Here is a 19,734-nt window from a genome sequence, read left to right as displayed (position 1 = left end):
TAGTTCCTGTCCTTGACTGCAAGCCAGAGAGCAGATGGTCTCTGTTTTACACAGGATAGTTCCTCTTTTTGACTCTTGTGGTTCAGACAATTCCCAGAACCAGCAAGATAGTTCCTGTTTTAGACAAGATGGTTCCTGTTCTTGACTCTAAGCCAGAGATAAACCCCTGAATGAGTAAGGGCCTTCCACTGAAAGAGAACACATTTCCACACATCACATGCCCTCTCACGAGACACAAGACACGCCCCTACCTTGACACATCTGTTGGAAATTACTGCTTGTCACTTCCCTTTTTCTTGTCACTTCTCTTTTCTTCTTTTGCCTATTGACTGAAAACTGTATAAATATTCTGATGTGTGAATAAAGCTGCAGACCACTCCTGTACCCGCTTGGTGCTGGAGCTCTCCCCTTAACTCGAGTTACTGGACCCTTTTTTTTTTGTACTCGAGCACCACGGACTCCTCTCCTTGCTTTGACTGAAATTATGATTATTAAGTATAGAAATTCTGAGATGAGGTAATATTGAATTAATTTACCACACATCTTTGAATTTAATTTCCACCATCACGTTTAAACAGCCACTTTCAGGTTAGGCCGTGCAGGCCACAATGGGAACTAATATGAAAACAAACACAACAGAAATTAGATATAGTAATTAAACCCTTCTGTTTATCACCCACCATTCTAATTTTCCCCTGTTAGGTATTACCTAGCAAAGCAAACATATATGCGATTTTTTACTTACCATCTGAATTTATTTGCCACAAAACACTTCTACCATAAGCACAAAATACATGCGTTTATTCAGTTATATTTACGTCATCATAGCTCTTATATTAATTAGTTCAACTCATGGTTTTTATTAGTAAATTAGAGTTTTGCAAAACAGCAGTTAGTTTCCCACGTGTTATGTCTAATTCAGGTGCATTTGGTTGATTAGTTTACATGCTTCACAAAATTAATATTATTACGGTTATGAGAGAATAACTTTACAAGGGGTACACAAATTTTTTTTGGCTCTCCCCTGCTCCATCACATGCAAGGGCGGGTGCCATAATATACACAGTAAAACATTTAGAACACAACCGACACCTAGTGACAACCTGTGGTACTGTACCCTTTCACTACTTCATGCACAAGCTGTACCCACAATATTGAGCTGCATATGTAAAAAACATATAAGGTCCCAAAGGCGAGACCAATTGCATTGCAAATGCCTGTTCTAGGCAATTGTTTAGGGTGACCAGAATTTTAACCCCCTGGCTGCGGCCGCGATTCTGCGCCTGTGCGGCACATTCCAATCGCGGGTGCGGTCATGGCGGCCGGGAGCCGTCATCAGCACACGAGCACTGTGTGCCATGACGGCTCCAGGCCGTCATCAGCATGGAAGGGGTTAAAGCCAAAAACCGGGACATTTCACAAAAATAGAAGAAGGACTACAATTTTACTTCAAGCAGTAAGAACATACATAAAATGCAATTTGTAAGCCCAGTAGCTTGCCTGTTAATTAAATTGCTTTCTTGAAACAACTGCTAAGTATCCCTGCTTTTTAAAACATAAAAAACACCTCCCACTGTTTTCAGCCGACCCTCTCCAAAAACGGGGACATGAGCTAAATTTCTTGAAATTTGCTGGGACAGCTGGTTAAAAACAGGGACGTCCTGGCAAAACGGGGACGCCTGCTCACCCTACAATTGTTGCAATTGCACAGAGCTGTAAGGACACTTGTGGGTGTGCTCCTTAAATATATTACAATAAAACTCGTGGATCGTATCCCGTTTCTTCCTTGTCTACCTACAACACTATGTTTACCCGTAGGCTCTGAATATGAAAAGTCGCTTATTTTTTTGCAATGTTTACCTTCAAATAGTTGTTCTGAAACATTTCCTAAATCCAAACCGTGATATTTGTGTTTAGAGGCTTCAAAATGTAATGGTCTCCCGTTTCAACACGTCTTTTTCTTTGTTATTGGGACTCCAAAGATAGCAGTTTTACCTTTCCATAATGGCCACCACTATTCCTTCCCAGAGTTCCTATTGTCGCCACTTGTTAATTGTCTCCTCTCTATGTCTATCCATGTTCCCGCAGACGCTGTTGTGTACTGACTGGGGTGCGTAACCGGTCCGTATGTGTGCGTCAGGGAAGAGGTGAAGCCTGTGCACGGCGTTGGTCGACCTCGAGCAACGAGAGTCGGAAAAGCGAACAGTGTATAGATAGGCGTCCACGACGGGCTGCAAAAATATTGTGGGGAGATGTAAGAGAGGACTGACCGGGAGAGGAACCCGGCGAGGATAGCCAGCCGTGAACTCCTGGAGCTCCTGGTAGAACTGAGAGCTTTGGCACAGGCAGCCCGACATTTGAGGAAGCCGGTGTGCGGTCTACTGAGCTCCTCCTACCATTGGTTTCAGAGCTTGGATTTTCGTGTTGGTCTCTGGGGTAGAGCCGCGGCAGCATGTCTGGAAGTCGCGAGGAAGAGCGCAGGAAACTGGCCGAGATCATCAACCACTGGAATAACAACCGGTTGGACCTGTTCGAAATCAGCCAACCTACTGAGGTATGTCACAAGCCCCATTCCCAGATATCAGCTGCACCCGGGACTAGTTGTACAGTAAAATCCAATAAAGACACTGCACATGGCGATCATGTGCATACGGGGATCAGCTGCAGCAAAAGATCCAATATACTTTAGCGATCCACTGCAATTTTTACCATGTGATTAATGGACATCTGACACTACAATTCGAACACAACAGTCACAACACCCAAGGGCCTACTCCACACGTTTTACCTACCCTGAACACCACAGCGTTTGAGACACACCCACCCTGCCCAAATTTACCATACTTCCCGTCCCAGGGAATCTACTACTTCCGCTTTTTATAACCCTCCGCTCAATTGGGATCAGCTACCCCAGACCTAATGGGAGCCATTTCCCAAAGAGGTCCAATCCAATGAAGGATATCACAGTACTACCCCAAAAGAGCCTCTTCATCCCGCCTGAATGCAAGTGTATTTTTTTGCCCTCCTATCCATGCCAACCCATTTACCTTCTGACCGATCTTTAACTCCCATCCTAGGATCCCCTGGACTGCAACGCCACAAGCTGGTAGTTTTATCCCGATGCATCCTTCTATTTTAAAAAGTTTTATATAGAGCTAGCTTGACCCGTGGTATCAGAGCGCTTTATATACACACAGTAAAAAACAGAGGACATTACATTACATAGTAGGCCGGCAGTGAGGAAGCAAACCAAAGACAAAAATACAGCTTGGGAAATAAATATGCAGTGCAGCTAAGGGGGGGGGGACAATAAAAAGAAAAAAAAGGTGAAAATTACATAGTCCGGTCACACACTATCCTTGAATGTCCAAAGAGAGAGGAGACAACTCGGATATTGGTTAGTTGACGTTGGTCAGGAAAGTATTTGTTTAGGAGGTGGAGTTTCAGTCCCTTTTGAAACAGGAGAAGGAAGGGTTGCATCTCAGGACTTCAGGGAGAGCGTTTTTGCCAGATCTGGTTTATTCTCTTTACCGTCCCCACCACCCCGTGCCCTCCAGATCTGGTTTATTCTCTTTACCGTCCCCACCACCCCGTGCCCTCTTGCACTTGAAACTTTGCTCATACATTACGGATAACCTGCGACAACAGAACCTATTTAAGCGTGGCGGGAGTGGATGTAAGAAAGTTAGCATTGTGCTGAATTTGTTCCATGCGGGGTTCTTTATGTTGTGGACGTGTGTCAATGCTGGGAAGTGCTGCGTCTATTTTTGAAGCTGTGGAAGGGCCCACCTATTTCGGGGGGAGGGAGGGGGGGGGTGTATGCCTGGTCTCAGTCTAATGTTTATGGTCTTCTTATTTTTCTCTCTAATATGCAGCTCACTAAAACGCATGTATGTGTGCTTATGGATGGTAGCTTTCCTTATTGGTAAACTGTAGCTGTGTTTGTTATGGCCTGCTTGTGGAGGCTTCGTGGACTCCCAAGTCACCAGTCCTGGATCAATAATACCCCTGCACGTATTTGACATCCATCGCTCAGATGGAAAGCTCAGAACTGGTTACGTTTCTGCTCCACCGATACCTGTGGGTGTTGTAAGAGAAGGGCCTGGTTGCCTGCGAGTTTCACCGATGCCGCCCTGGGATGGTGCCGAAGCAACACTGAGTTTGGCGCCTCTCGCTTCCAGTCTCCGGCAGACGGTGGGTCGGATTCCTGGCCCTGAGTGTAACAGGCCCTGGTTGGGGCGGAGACTACTCCTGCGTTCTGTTAAACTGCCACTGCGGTCTGACCCTAACAGAAAGTTGCTCTAACAAAAAGCTGTCTTTTTGGAAATACCTGGATGTGTACTGGCATGGACAGCACTTTCGCTCCACAGGCGTATGCAGTACTTTATGGAATACCAACTTGGCAGTGGGCAGCCAAAACATTGAAATAATTATTCCATTACGTATAAGCAACTTTTGAAACCCTATCCCTTTAAATTGTGTACGGTAAACTATTTAATAGAAAAAAGAAAGCGGTTAATTTACAGTTTATTCGTTACGTGAAGTGAACCCGAACGAGTTGGGGACGTGGAAAAAAGCGTTTGTGGGTCACGTCCACAATTTCACACTCCATGTATCCTGCAGGTGACGGCCCAAAACTATCTTTATGTTCTGATTTTCCTAGCCATATTCACACTTATATGTTAAGGAAGTTCCCACAGTGTTTTTCGAGTGATATAAAGGCAGAATATTCAAAGGTAATTGAAGGTCAGCGTTAAATTTTGGTTTTATTTTTGTCGTCTGTTGGTGAAGCATTAGGTAGTAGCAAACCCCACCATTGCACTTGCAGCATAAACAGCGCCACGTTATTACTGCACATTTGTGTGAGTTGAGTTAATAATTATTTTGAAGAACAACGAAAATGCTTATTTTTTATTTTGCTGGAATTATATGCCAAAAGTAGGACAGGGTAAAAAAAATTGTGCCGTGCTATACGACCTTGCGACATTTGTCGTGTACGTCATAAGTATTTACTTAAGCGAGAACTGCCAACAATGTGTTTTTGATTACTCCAATATCAGTAGAGCTAGTTGAGTCATCTTGAATACCAACGGCCTTTTTCATCTCTAGAACAGTGTTACCCAAATTAATAGCTTTTATAAATATATTTATTCCGAGGTTAAAGTTCAAAATTAAACCAGTAGTTCTTGAATGTTTGGTTGCACAAAAGCTCGCTTGGGTGTTTCCTATATCCCATAATGCTGATGTAGTTTTCCATTGTTCGATGCACCCCTTAACACCTTCGATGCTGATGACGAGCTCAGCTCGTCATGTAACGCGGTAATTTGAAAAAAGCCGCACACAGCGGGAAAAGCCGCCGCAGCGATGCGGCTAAGTCTTTTGCTGCCATGCCCCCCCTGCTGTGCCATGCTCTTTTTTTGACGATTTGGGGTGGTTCGGCATCCACACCAAATTTGCGTCCTTTTCTTCTAACATCCAGAGGATTCTAAAGGTACTAGGGTTTTGTGGATTTGCCTGGAGGGGATTGAGAAATTAGGCAAAATACAGCTACATTTTTTTTTTTTTTGGGGGGGAAAAATGGTAAAAAAGTGCTTCAGAAGAAAGCGTCTGGTTTCTTCCCTGCAAAAGGTATCAGCAAAGGGTTTGTCGTGCTAAAATCACTTTCTTCCCAGCTTTCGGGAACAGGGATACTTTTGTCAGAAAACCAATATTTTCTACACAGTTTTGAAATTTTACTGGGACATCGCCTATTTTTCCTATTTCTAACCTCCTTCCAGTTAGTGGTAGAAATGAATGTGAAACCACTAATGGATCCCGGAAAGCTATACATTTCTGAAAAGTAGACACTATTCTGAATTCAGCAAGGGGTCATTTGTGTGGTCCTTCAATTCAATTCCTTCAAGGTTTTCCTACGGAAAGTAACAGTTGAAATAATAGAAAATTGAAATTTAGTTGAAAAAGACAGCCATTTGTGACTACATTTTCAACTGTAACTTCTTTCAACTATGGTAGATTTTTTAAAGCTATATCTTCTCTCTCTTATATATATATATATATATATATATATATATATATATATATATTCCAAAATGCAGGTTAGTCCCAAGAAAGAGTGAAGCCTCTCGGAAATTTGCATCGCACTTCATTTATTTGCATCCTGCAAGCAGGCAGCCTTTCGAGTACAAGCTTCCAATGTTCACATCAGCCAAACGCGTTTCAGGAAATCTTATCCCTTCTTCAGTGGCGTGGTCAAGAGTCACTGAGACCACCGATTTATAGCACATTTTATATTTTCAAATGTCCGCCTCAGTGGGCGTGTCCATCACATGGCACTCTGGGTATTGTAGTGCTGCAGGTTTACCCCATGTGGGGTGGCTTCTCAGAGTCTTGTACTCGAAAGGCTGCCTGCTTGCAGGATGCAAATAAATGAAGTGCGATGCAAATTTCCGAGAGGCTTCACTCTTTCTTGGGACTAACCTGCATTTTGGATTATTTACGGCTTGGTCCGGCCGTGGAGAGAGGCCCACTGCTGTCAGACGGGCTCATTGCTGGTTTCATTTGTTGCTGGCAGAGATGAGAGGAATTAAGCTACGGGGTCACAGCAGGGTGATTCTGGCTTACGCAGGAATCTGCATCGGCAAAGCAGGGCAGGCAGAATTCAATTACAAAGACTTCGACCCACTGGGGATATTATTGTCATAATACAAGACTCTGAGAAGCCGCCCCACATGGGGTAAACCTGCAGCCCTACAATACCCAGAGTGCCACGTGATGGACACGCCCACTGAGGCTGACATTTGAAAATATAAAATGTGCTATAAATCGGTGGTCTCGGTGACTCTTGACCACGCCACTGAAGAAGGGATAAGATTTCCTGAAACGCGTTTGGCTGATGTGAACATTGGAAGCTTGTACTCGAAAGGCTGCCTGCTTGCAGGATGCAAATAAATGAAGTGCGATGCAAATTTCCGAGAGGCTTCACTCTTTCTTGGGACTAACCTGCATTTTGGATATATATATATAATATCTGTCTGTTTGTCCTTTATGCATTACTACACCATTCATCCGATCGGCATGAAACTTTGGGAAGTTGTTGAGTATACTCCCGCAAAGGTTTCTGGTAAACCAAAAAAAAAGAAAAACTTGTTAAATATTGGCCCCCCGTCCCCCCAGGGCCCTCAAAATCTTTCCAATACTGAACGTTTACAGTTTCCTGTGCGACTCGCTTTTGCAATTGACCATCAACAAAGCACAAGGACAATCACTGCAAGTGTGTGGACTAAATTTGGAGAATCCGTGCTTCTCACATGGACAACTGTATGTGGCCAGCTCACGCGTCGGAAAACCTTCTGATTTATTCGTGTACGCACCAGACGGAAAAACAAAAAAAAAACGTGTATCCACAAGCACTTGAATAAACAGAATTAAAACAACACTTTAAAATGTTTTCCATATTAAAATGAATAAGTTTCAATAAAAATGATACAATGTAAATTGAATGTTATCATAACAAGTTTCCTTACATTTCCTTTATTCTGAGATCGCAGCAACGCGCAACGGGTAAGCTAGTACTGTTATATCCGTGGGACCCATTTGGTTGCCTGGTTATATGAGGCTTGTAGGTTCACCAAGAACCCGAGGTACCCAGACCCAATAACTGAGTTGCACCTTGCAATGTTTTTTCATTGTGTACTGGGCATACAGTAATTTTTTCGGGTTAAATATAAAGAGTGAAAAATCGGTACTGAGGAAACCTACGTATTTCTCAAATTGGGACAAGATATGGAGTTTAGAAGCAGTGGTTATTGTGCAGGTAAATTAGAGGGTAAGGTTCAATATGACTTATTTTTACAGACTTTTATATTTGGAAGGCAGAAATGCATAGACAGACAAATAGTAATAACACTTGTTCTACTCTTTTGTGTTTCCCTTTGTCTCTCGATAAAAATGGTACCTCACTTGTGTGGGTAGGCCTAGAATCCCCGATATGAAACTGCCCAAAACGCAGCATGGACACATCGCATTTTTCCAGTGAAAACGGACTCTTTTTTTTTTTTTACAATGTGGCTAGCTTTGGATTTTGGCCCCTAGCTCAGCTGGCACCTCGGGAAATCGAGCAAACCTGTACATTTTTTAAAACTAGACACCCAGACGAATCCAGAATGGGGTGACTTGTGTGGCTCTCACTAGGTTCGGTTACCCAGAATCCCTTGCAAACCTCAGACTTTGTCCCAAAAACAAATTTTCCTCACATTTCGGTGATGGAAAGTTCTGGAATCTGCGAGTAGACACAAACTTCCACCCACCCAGCATTCACTCAAGTCTCCTGATAATAATGGCACCCCACTTGTGTGGCCCTCTGTTGCTTCTTTCTGCAACTCTCTTGCTTCTTTCTGCATCCTTCTTCCCTTTTTTGCATCCCTCTTGCCTCTTTCTGCTGTTCTCTTGCCATTTTCAGCACCTCTTGCCTCTTTCTGCACTTCTCTCGCTTCTTTCCACACCTCTGTTGTTTCTTTCGGCAATTCTCTTGCTTGTTTCTGCACCTCTGTTGCCTCTTTCTGCACCTCTGTTGCCTCTTTCTGCACCTCTGTTGCCTCTTAATTCACTTCACTTCTTTCTGCACATTTCCTGCCTCTTTCTGCACCTCACCTGCTTCTTTCTGCACCTCTCTTGCCAGTTTGTGCATCTCTCCTACCACTTTCTGCACCCTTTTTAGGTCTCGCCTGAGCCAATGCGCTTGCGCATTGCTCCGGCGAGAATTATAGTAATTGCAAAAGAACAGTCTACCAAAATAGCGGATTTGCCACAGTTCATGTGAGACAGACGCGTGCACGTCATACACCACCATTTGTCTGTGCCTCGCATCAGACTTCAAAGGCTGCCGCTCCCCCGCCCCGCATCAAACTTCAAAGGAGTGCACTCGCGCTCCCCCGCCACAGCAATGCCGAAATAGCTTGTTTTTCCGTCTCTCTCCCGAGCTGGCTCCTTTAGCCTTCTTCCAAAAAACTTAACTGTGCTTTCCAAGCATATCTTGTTCCTTTCACGTATGCTCCCCATCTCTACTTCAACTCCATCACGCTACTCCTCCTTCCTCCAGTCCTCCCACTCCATAGTTCGACAGCATTGTAAAATTACTGAAAAGTAACAGGGCAGCACTAGATAAAACACAAAAATGACATTGCAACAAGGCTCAAGTCACCTCTTCAAAGGCTGCCGCTCCCCCACCCCGCATCAGACTTCAAAGGAATGCGCTCCCCAGCCCCCCCGCCACAGTAATGCCGAGATAGCTTGTTTTTCTAACCGTCTCTCTCCCGAGCTGGCTCCTTTAGCCTTCTTCCAAAAAACCTAACTGTGCTTTCAAAGCATATCTTGTTTCTTCATTTTTTAAATATTGTAATCATTTTGCGACTTCCGACTCTAATCATGGCATGGTCCCGCTCGCCCTGCAAAAGGGGGGGTGGCTTAACCAGGCATCCGTTACAATACCTATTTGCTGACTGGACACAGTTCAAACAGCAGGTTGCCGTGTCTTGCTCTCCTATGTGAAAGCCATCTCCACACTCGACAGCACTGATCAAGACAGCAATGAAGCGTTGTGGAGGCGCCTTGAGATCTTTCTTTCTCACATATTATACGCTGTGCGAATGGTCCTTAATGTTACCCGTTGACACCGGGATTACCCAGAGGTTGAAGCATTCGCAGCGGTGATTCGGTGTCTTGTGTGAACTAGTCCGTTCAATTTCTGGTTTATTTAATGAATTTGTCGAATGAGCGTACACGGATTTAGCACTCTCACCTTCGGATTTAGCACTCTCTCACATTTCAACCAATTCACGGCACAGGTGTTGATGCTCACTTCTCTCCTTCTCTGCTCAGACCAAAGACACTCTAACTCTACTGACTCGCTCAGAAGAGGTCGCTCCCCACGCTCCCAAGGCTTTGTGGTATCGTAGCGCTTTCAAGCTGATTTGTGATATCGTAGCGCTTTCAAGCTAATTTAGACCACCGCTCGCTCTGCTGCCATTATCATTAACGCTATATCGTAGCGCTTTCAAGCTAATTTAGACCACCGCTCGCTCTGCTGCCATTATCATTAACGCTATATCGTAGCGCCTTCAAGCTGATTTAGACCACCGCTCGCTCTGCTGCCATTATCTTTAGCGCTATTTCAGTGTGATTGTTAGTGATTTCCTAGCACTATATTACCTCTGCATTGCTGCCATTGCCTGTATTGTCATTATAGTGCTCGCATTGTTCTGCTCGCATTGAATTTAAAAGTTATTTATGCCCGATTGTGCCTCTGCCCATACCTAGGAGTCACCTCAGATTGTGGCCCATTCTCGCCCTGTTTCGCTTTCTTTTTGTTGCTGCCATTTTGTTGTTGTGCCTCATAGCCCGTCTCTCCACCCCGCTCCCGCCTCTCAGCTGCTCCTTCCTCGCCCCACCCCCTCCACTATCCACTTATGACCGATGCTTCTGCGCGCAGCAGTCGCGCCCCATGCGTGCCGAAGGTGCGCCAAAGGTAAGCCCGTCTACGCCCGTCCGCGCCTGGACCGCGCCCAGCGCCAGACCCCCTGTTCCCCGCAAAACCCTTTCCACCCGCATAACATACGACGCCGCAACCCTCTCAGCCCTTAACCTCGGCCGCACACCACAATGCTACCAAGCTGCCCCTGGACACACCCATGGACCCTTCACCTGCCACTCCTGCAAGTTCGACTGCATCAGGACCCACACCAAATCCACAAACTCCAAACAGAGCTCCGACACTAACCACCTAAAGTGCATCCTGCTCAACACCCGCTCGGTCCAAAGACACTCCATTGAACTCTGGAACCTACTCGACACTACGTCGCCTTCCTTCCAGAAACATGGATGAACGCCTCATCAGCGCCCGACATCGCCATAGCCATCCCGGACGCCTACAAGATCATCCGAAAAGATCGCACCAACCAAACAGGAGGAGGCATCGCCATCGTCCATAAGAACACCATCCGCATCACGACCAGTTCCGACGATAACCTCGCTACCGCCAAACACCTTCACTTCCAGATCCACACCGACCCCAAAACTACACTGAGGCACCCTCATCTACAGACCTCCAGGACCCCGCACACAATTCAGCGAAGACATCATTGACTTCATCAGCCCACATGCCCTCCCCTCCGAGAACTACATTCTACTGGGAGACCTCAACTTCCACCTGGAAAAGAATAACGACAGCATCACCACCACCCTTCTGGCCAATCTCGGACTCAAACAACTTGTTGACACCCCCACCCACTTGGCCGGACACACGCTCAACCCTATCTTCACCTCCAGCAAGCAAATCTCCTTCGATCACACCACAGCTCTCCATTGGACAGACCACAGCTGCGTTCACTTCAACTACAAAAAGACCACAACCCACAACCCCCCACAACCTATTCCTCGAAGAAATTTGAACAAAATCACCACCGACCAGCTCTTCACATCGCTTCACCAAAACCCCCCTGCCAAATCATCGGACCCAAACCAAGCAGCAACCAACCTCCCACAATAGATCACCCGCAGCGCCGACGAACTAGCACCCTTGAAAAACCATCTAATCAAGCAAGGTAGCAAAAAAGCCCCCTGGTTCAAAGATGACCGTAAGAAATCCAAGCAGCTCTGTCGTACTCTCAAGAAAGCCTGGAGAAAAAACCCAACCACTGACAACCTGGCCACCTTCAAGAACGCCACCCGCAAACACCACCAACTGATCCGATCCACCAAGAAATCAGCATTCAAGGATCGACTTGACAACAATGCCCAAAACAGCAAGGAACTATTCAACATCGTCAAAGAATTTACCAACCCCACTGCCGGCACCAACGACATCACTCCCTCCCAAGACCTCTGCGACTCTCTATCCTCATTCTTCCACAACAAAATCGCAGAAATTCATAACAGCTTTGATAACCAGTCCACTCCACCCACCTCCAAACCAAAACCGCACTCTAACAATCTTTGCGCCTGGAACCCAATCACCACCGAAGACACCGTCCGCCTGATAAACTCCATCCACTCGGGATCGCCAACCGACCCATGTCCCCACCACATTTTCAACAAAGCAGACTCCATCATCGCACCCCATCTCCGCAATGTCATCAATTGTTCCTTCAACTCCGCTACCTTCCCGGAAAGCTGGAAACATGCCGAACTCTGCGCCCTTCTGAAGAAACCCACAGCAGACCCCACTGAACTTAAGAACTACCGCCCCATCTCGCTCCTCCCATTCCCTGCCAAAGTCATTGAGAAAGCCGTCAATAGGCAGCTCGCCGCCTTCCTTGAATCCAACAAATCCCTCAACCCCTCACAGTCCGGCTTCCGAGCCAAACACAGCACCGAAACCGCCCTCATCGCAGCAACAGACGACATTTGAACCCTACTGGACAACGGAGAAACAGCTGCCCTTATCCTACTTGACCTCTCCGCAGCCTTCGACACAGTCTGTCATAGCACCCTCATACAACGCCTCAGCAACGTCGGAATACAAGGAAAAGCATTGGACTGGATCATCTCGTTCCTCGTCGGAAGAACCCAAAGAGTCCGCCTCCCCCCCTTTTAGATCAGAGGCCACCGAAGTCATCTGCGGCGTACCACAAGGATCATCACTCAGCCCCACCCTCTTCAACGTATACATGAGTCCCCTCTCATCCATCGCGCGCCAACACAACCTCAACATCATCTCCTAAGCAGACGACACCCAGCTGATCCTCTCCCTCACCAAAGACCCAAACACCGCCAAAACCAACCTACACGAAGGAATGAAAGAAGTAGCCGAGTGGATGAAGAACAGCCGTTTAAAACTAAACTCGGACAAAACGGAAGTCCTCATCTTAGGGTCATCCCCCTCTGCCTGGGACGACTCATGGTGGCCACCGGCCTTGGGAACCGCACCCATACCTACGGATTACGCACGTAACCTGGGCTTCATCCTGGACTCCTCCCTCTCGATGACCAGACAAGCCAACGCCGTCTCATCATCTTGCTTCAACATCCTACGCATGCTCAAAAAAATCTTCAGTTGGATCCCCACCGAAACTAGAAAGACAGTCACCCACGCACTGGTCACCAGCCGACTGGATTACGGAAACACCCTTTACGCCGGAACCACAGCCAAACTACAGAAAAAACTCCAACGCATTCAAAACGCCTCAGCCAGACTCATATTGGACATCCCTCGGCAAGCTCACATTTCCGGCCACCTGAAAGACCTCCATTGGCTCCCCGTCAACAAGAGAATAGCGTTTCGTCTCCTCACCCATGCACACAAAGCCCTCTACGACCTAGGACCAGAATGCCTCAACACACGAATGTCCTTCTACACCCCCTCCCGCCAACTACGATCGTCCAATCAAGCCCTCGCCGCAATTCCGCGCATCCATAGATCCACCATGGGGGGGAAGATCCTTCTCCTACTTAGCGGCCAAAACCTGGAATTCTCTCCCCACCCACCTCCGCCTTACACAGAACCACCTCTCCTTCAGAAAGCAACAAAAAAATTGGATATTCAATAAGTAAAGCACCCCCCTCCCTCAAGCGCCTTGAGACCCTCTGGGTGAGCAGTGCGCTATACAAATTTTGAACTTGAACTTGAACCCAGGTCTGCACTGCTTCATGGCACTTTGTGGTACTTATTTACAAGCCTCTTGCATTGCTTGTACCTCACTTTTCCCATAGTAAAATTGACACATTGGGGGCAAGTGGCTTGTAAATAAGCCCATGCTATACTTGTTCTGGGTTGAATCTGCTGCTACATCAATGGGAAGCCATGTGAGATGGTTACCGCTCTGTCTGCCCGCATGCATGGAGACAGGCGATAATGCAGAGAGCACACGTTTAACATTTTTTACCTCTTTTGAACTTCTCTTTCATTAAGATCGGTGTTAAAAACTTAGAGGGTTATTTTCAAAGCTGCACTGTTCCTGGTTTCATTCCTTTCTCGCACATTTCTTTCTATTTTCCTTTCTTCTCCTTCCCTCTTTATTTCTCTTTCCTGCTTTTTATTCTCTTCTTCCCGTGTTTCTTTCTCTCATCCTTCTTTTCTCTCCTCCTTTCTTCCATTCTCTCTTCCTTTCCCTTTTTGTTTCTTTTTCGTTTCCTTTTTTCTTTCTCTTCTCCTTTATCACCATTTTTCCTTTTTCTCCTTTCAGTTTTGCCTTTTTGCTGTCTCTAATTGCGGTTCCTTTTTCTCTGCTTCCATCTTTCCTTTTTAGGTCGAGGACCGAAAGGCTGCGCTTGCGCAGTCTCTGGTCGGAGATTTAATGTTTTTTAGTACGGGGCTTGAACCCGCCTCTCTCCTCCATCTCTCCTCCATTGGCTGGCTTCCTAAACGGAGGCCAGCCATTGGAGGAGAGGGGCATCACTCCAATCAAGCCCCGTCTCTTTCGGATTCGGGGGCGTGTTTTTTGCGTTTTTTCTACGTGTGACGTCATCCGTCACTCAGAACGCCAAAACACGCCCCCGAATCCGAAAATGTTCGGAGCTTTGCGGCCGCCATTTTGCTGCTTGTTAAGATGAGGTCGGCCGCTCTCGCTGTCCTCGTTCCCGCCGTTCGTGTCTTTTTCCCGCCCCCTCCCGCTGTCCGTGTCTTTGTTCCCGCCCCCTCCCGCTGATGAGGTCGGCTGCTCTCGCTGTCCTCGTTCCCGCCGTTCATAGAGTGGCACTTTCCTGGGGCAGGAGCGCCTCCTCACCTCTGCTTTCAAGCTCCTTTAGCTCAGCTGCACAGCGCTCCAGCTGGCCGCTGGCTCCGTCACAGGTGGCATGAGTGGGCAATGATGGTGGCAGGGAGCACGCTGCAAGCGCAGCCAGCAGACCCCAAAGGCTGTAGTATAGCGTGGCGTATGAAGTGACCTTGGCCTCTGCGGTCACCTACAGCTGCGGTCCGTCGCGGGCAGTAGGGGCGAGTATTATAATGGCCAGCGGGCTGCAGTTGAAACGGACAAAAAGAGTCCCAGCGACCGCGTGTCAATTGTGAACAGGTGCGCATATACCGGTTATGTTGCAATCGGTACTGTACATGCAGGTAGCGGAGTTCACCCAGACCGCAAATCTCCATGCACCTTGCAGGCAGTGTTGCGTGCAGATATGAATCGGGCAGGGCCGCAGGCCCCCACAAATGCGGGCCGCAGCAGAGACCATAGTCCGGGATCGGAGCACTCGCCGCATTGGATAGTTCTTTCAAATACTGCTCTAGATCTTGCGAAGCGAAATGTTCAAGATCTCAGATTTATCTATATTTATATTGAAACCGGATACTATTTCGAAGGCCCTCAAGCATTCCCAGAGTACTCACCAGTAGAGATGTCTCCGGGTCTGTCAGTGTCAGTAAGACCTCTGCAAATATGCAGATTTTATCCCCCCGCCTAAATCACCACCACTGCGACTTCCCTCATGGAGGGGGACACTATCCCAGTTTCCAGTAAAGTTATTGAGTGTTAGGGTTTGCACTAGTAACTGCAAATTCTCTGTAAATGTCTTGTGAGCCCATCTGGGCTTGGAGCCTAATTTGGTTTAAGTGATTTAATCGCGTTCAGAACTTCTTGCTGGGAGATCGGTACCTTCAGCATGTTTTTCCTATCTGCTGGGTCTGTAGGTTGTGCCTGGTCAATAAGGTAAGAGGCTTATGGCGTCCAGATTTTTATTGCCTGAGGAATAGAGCCTTCTAAAATTGCAGAAAAGCGCCCTGCTTTCGCTTCTAGTGTTTAGCTGCTCTACCATTGGGTGCATGGAACTGAAAGATCAGGAAATGTTAATGTGTTGTCCCCTTCGGCAGTATATATGGTAATTATCTGGCATACATTAATCCTGAATGCGCTGTGTTGCTAGGTCTAATTTCCGTTAAAGGAAGCATGTCCATATTTATTCGAAAGCCACATAGTTTTTTACACTCTGGGCCAGTGACACCTGTAGGGACTTAAGTGCGAGCCATCTGTGAGTGGGAAGCCTAGTTGCTATGCCAACCAGAGGGCCTTCCGGGCACTCTCACCACGAAACGGAGGGGCCGCGAACAGCACCTCGAAAAGCCCCAGGCGATCTTTAGTAGAGTGAACGGCGGCTGTCGGAGCTCTGTGGTGAAACAAGATACTGTGCCAGGTAGGATAAATAGTTTATTATTGCTCTTACTACCGTGTGGTGCAATAACCCTGAGATACTAAGGAGGCTGAGTGGCTGAATGCTGCAGGGACTGCTCTTTGGTATAATGATCATCTTAGGGAGTTCGCATGCTTGAATGTGAGTTGCCTCTCACTGATCCAAGGTCTAATTACCCTGAGATGTTACCCTGATTGCACTCGTTTTTTTCTTGCCTTCTGACCCCTGATTGCACTCGTTTTTCTTGCCTCTGCCACCCTGTTTGTGCCGTTTTTCTTGCCTCTGCCACCCTGTTTGTGCCATATTTTTTGCCTCTGCCACCGTTTTTCTTGCCTCTCCCACCCTGTTTGTGCCGTTTTTCTTGCCTCTGCCACCCTGTTTGTGCTCGTTTTCTTGCCTTCTGCCCCCTGATTGCACTTGTTTTTCTTGCCTTCTGCCCCCTGATTGCACTAGTTTTTCTTGCCTCTGCTCCCCTGATTGTGCCATTTTTCTTTCCTCCGCTCCCCTAATTGTGCCATTTTTCTTGCCTCTACCCCCCTGATTGTGCTATTGGCAATGTAAATGACAATACCATTTATTTATAATAAAAAAAAAAGTCATGAGCAATGCCAATAGCTCTACTTTTAATAATGCAGAGACCATTGCATTGTAAATACTTGTTTGTCTTTCCTTTATCGATCTCCGTTTGGTCTATTTGTCAGCACTTTTTCATGGTTGTTTCCTTCTTTCTGTTCTTCGTACCCTGTTTCTTTTTCCTTCTCCTGCATCCAGTTCGGGTATATGTAGTTTATGGTTCCATCATAGCTAATAACTCTTCCATTTCCTCCATTACGTCATTAGACTTGGCTGAACAGGAATGATGGGTTTCTCAGTATAATGAAGTGTTAAAGTGTTCTGGTAGTCTGGAATATTTGAGAAAAATTATTGGTTGCTACTCGACCCTTACTGTTATTCCCTGACCACCTACTTTCTCTTCCATAGCCCTATCCTGCAAAGAAGGCCAACGACTTGGGAGTGTTTTCAGAGCTTAATTGACAGTTCAACTACTACCAAATGATCCATTTTACAGCACTATTTCCCAAAACTATGAATGAAACAGCTATGGTTTTTACGGGCTGTTATTTAAATTAATTTCTGAAATGTTCCAATAATCCACGTGCTTACATAGTTACACCAGAGATGTATTGCTTCAAAAGCAAATCTTGTACATACCTTGAAGAAAGTGGTGTCTCTCACACGGGGCAGCTGTTCTGGTTGGCTTCTGTGAGGACTACAGCCCAATCCAAAATGCAACCTACTGTTCACCTCTTCCCCCACCCAACCAATATGTTTTTCCTGTATCCCACGTGTGCCGTATAGCCCTGCAGGGTCCAGTGGGCTATTTTGGGGTTTTGTCATGTTTCCGGGCTTCTTGTTGTTTTTGTGCATTTCCAGTGTGATTCATATTGTGGTGCAGGTTTTGGGAATTACACATTTTTATGATCTAGAGTTGTGGTATGTTAGAAAGTTAAATAACCTCAAATTCATTGGCAAGAAGATGGTGCACATGTGGAATAACAAAGATGGAGAATGGTTGACAAGTGAGATCAGAGAGTGGCAGCAGCAACTGGCAGCAAACCGCCTCATCCCTAACTTTTCTCGCACTGCCTCTCGTATTCAGCCCTCCATACTACCACCACCACCACACAACATCCACCACCACCCCACACATCACCACCACAACATCCACCACCACAACATCACCACCACCACCACAACATCCACCACCACCACCACAACATCCACCACCACCACCACAACATCCACCACCACCACAACATCCACCACCACCACCACCACCACCACCACAACATCCACCACCACCACCACCACAACATCCACCACCACCACAACACCCACCACCACCACCACCACCACCACAACATCCACCACCACAACATCCACCACATCCACCACCACCACCACACATCCACCACCACCACAACATCCACCACCACAACATCCACCACCACAACATCCACCACCACCACAACATCCACCACCACCACCACAACATCCACAACATCCACCACCACAACATCCACCACCACAACATCCACCACCACAACATCCACCACCACCACAACATCCACCACCACCACCACAACATCCACACCACCACCACAACATCCACCACCACCACAACATCCACAACATCCACCACCACCACCACAACATCCACCACCACCACCACAACATCCACCACCACCACCACAACATCCACCACCACCACCACAACATCCACCACCACCACCACAACATCCACCACCACCACCACAACATCCACCACCACCACCACAACATCCACCACCACCACCACAACATCCACCACCACAAATCCACACCACCACCACCACCACAACATCCACCACACAACATCCACCACCACCACCACAACATCCACCACCACCACATCCACCACCACCACCACAACATCCACCACCACCACCACAACATCCACCACCACCACCACAACATCCACCACCACCACCACAACATCCACCACCACCACCACAACATCCACCACCACCACCACAACATCCACCACCACCACAACATCCACCACCACCACCACAACATCCACCACCACCACCACAACATCCACCACCACCACCACAACATCCACCACCACCACCACAACATCCACCACCACCACCACAACATCCACCACCACCACCACAACATCCACCACCACCACAACATCCACCACCACCACCACAACATCCACCACCACCACCACAACATCCACCACCACCACAACATCCCACCACCACCACAACATCCACACCACCACCACAACATCCACCACCACCACCACAACATCCACCACCACCACCACAACATCCACCACCACCACCACAACATCCACCACCACAACATCCACCACCACCACCACAACATCCACCACCACCACCACAACATCCACCACCACCACCACAACATCCACCACCACCACCACAACATCCACCACCACCACCACAACATCCACCACCACCACCACAACATCCACCACCACCACCACAACATCCACCACCACCACCACAACATCCACCACCACCACCACAACATCCACCACCACCACCACAACATCCACCACCACCACCACAACATCCACCACCACCACCACAACATCCACCACCACCACCACAACATCCACCACCACCACAACATCCACCACCACCACAACATCCACCACCACCACCACAACATCCACCACCACAACATCCACCACCACCACCACAACATCCACCACCACAACATCCACCACCACCACCACAACATCCACCACCACCACAACATCCACCACCACCACCACCACCACCACAACATCCACCACCACAACATCCACACACCACCACCACCACATCCACCACCACCACCACAACATCCACCACCACCACAACATCCACCACCACAACATCCACCACCACAACATCCACCACCACCACCACAACATCCACCACCACCACCACAACATCCACCACCACCACCACAACATCCACCACCACCACCACAACATCCACCACCACCACCACAACATCCACCACCACAACATCCACCACCACAACATCCACCACC

General features: G+C 47.4%; 1 protein-coding gene across 18 annotated transcripts in view; it reads left to right on the top strand.

Annotated features, from left to right (window-relative positions):
* The first annotated feature begins 2,080 nt into the window (after positions 1–2,080).
* AFDN (afadin, adherens junction formation factor) overlaps positions 2,081–19,734 on the top strand; it is a 2,152,715-nt gene continuing 2,135,061 nt past the window's right edge. For 10 of the 18 annotated variants that reach the window (XM_086927058.1, XM_086927052.1, XM_086927061.1 and 7 more), the window contains exon 1: positions 2,087–2,554. In XM_086927058.1, coding sequence (XP_086783184.1) covers positions 2,453–2,554 — 102 coding nt within the window. In that variant the 5' untranslated portion in view covers positions 2,087–2,452. Of the gene's footprint in view, positions 2,555–19,734 lie in introns of all 18 variants that reach the window. The other 8 variants (XM_086927064.1, XM_086927054.1, XM_086927053.1 and 5 more) reach the window with 1 other exon arrangement.

Source organism: Lissotriton vulgaris, chromosome 6, assembly GCF_964263255.1.
Source record: "Lissotriton vulgaris chromosome 6, aLisVul1.2, whole genome shotgun sequence".
NCBI classification, from domain to species: Eukaryota; Metazoa; Chordata; class Amphibia; order Caudata; family Salamandridae; genus Lissotriton; species Lissotriton vulgaris.
The sequence above is the reverse complement of the archived record's forward strand: the minus strand, read 5'-3'. Positions and strand labels throughout refer to the sequence as shown.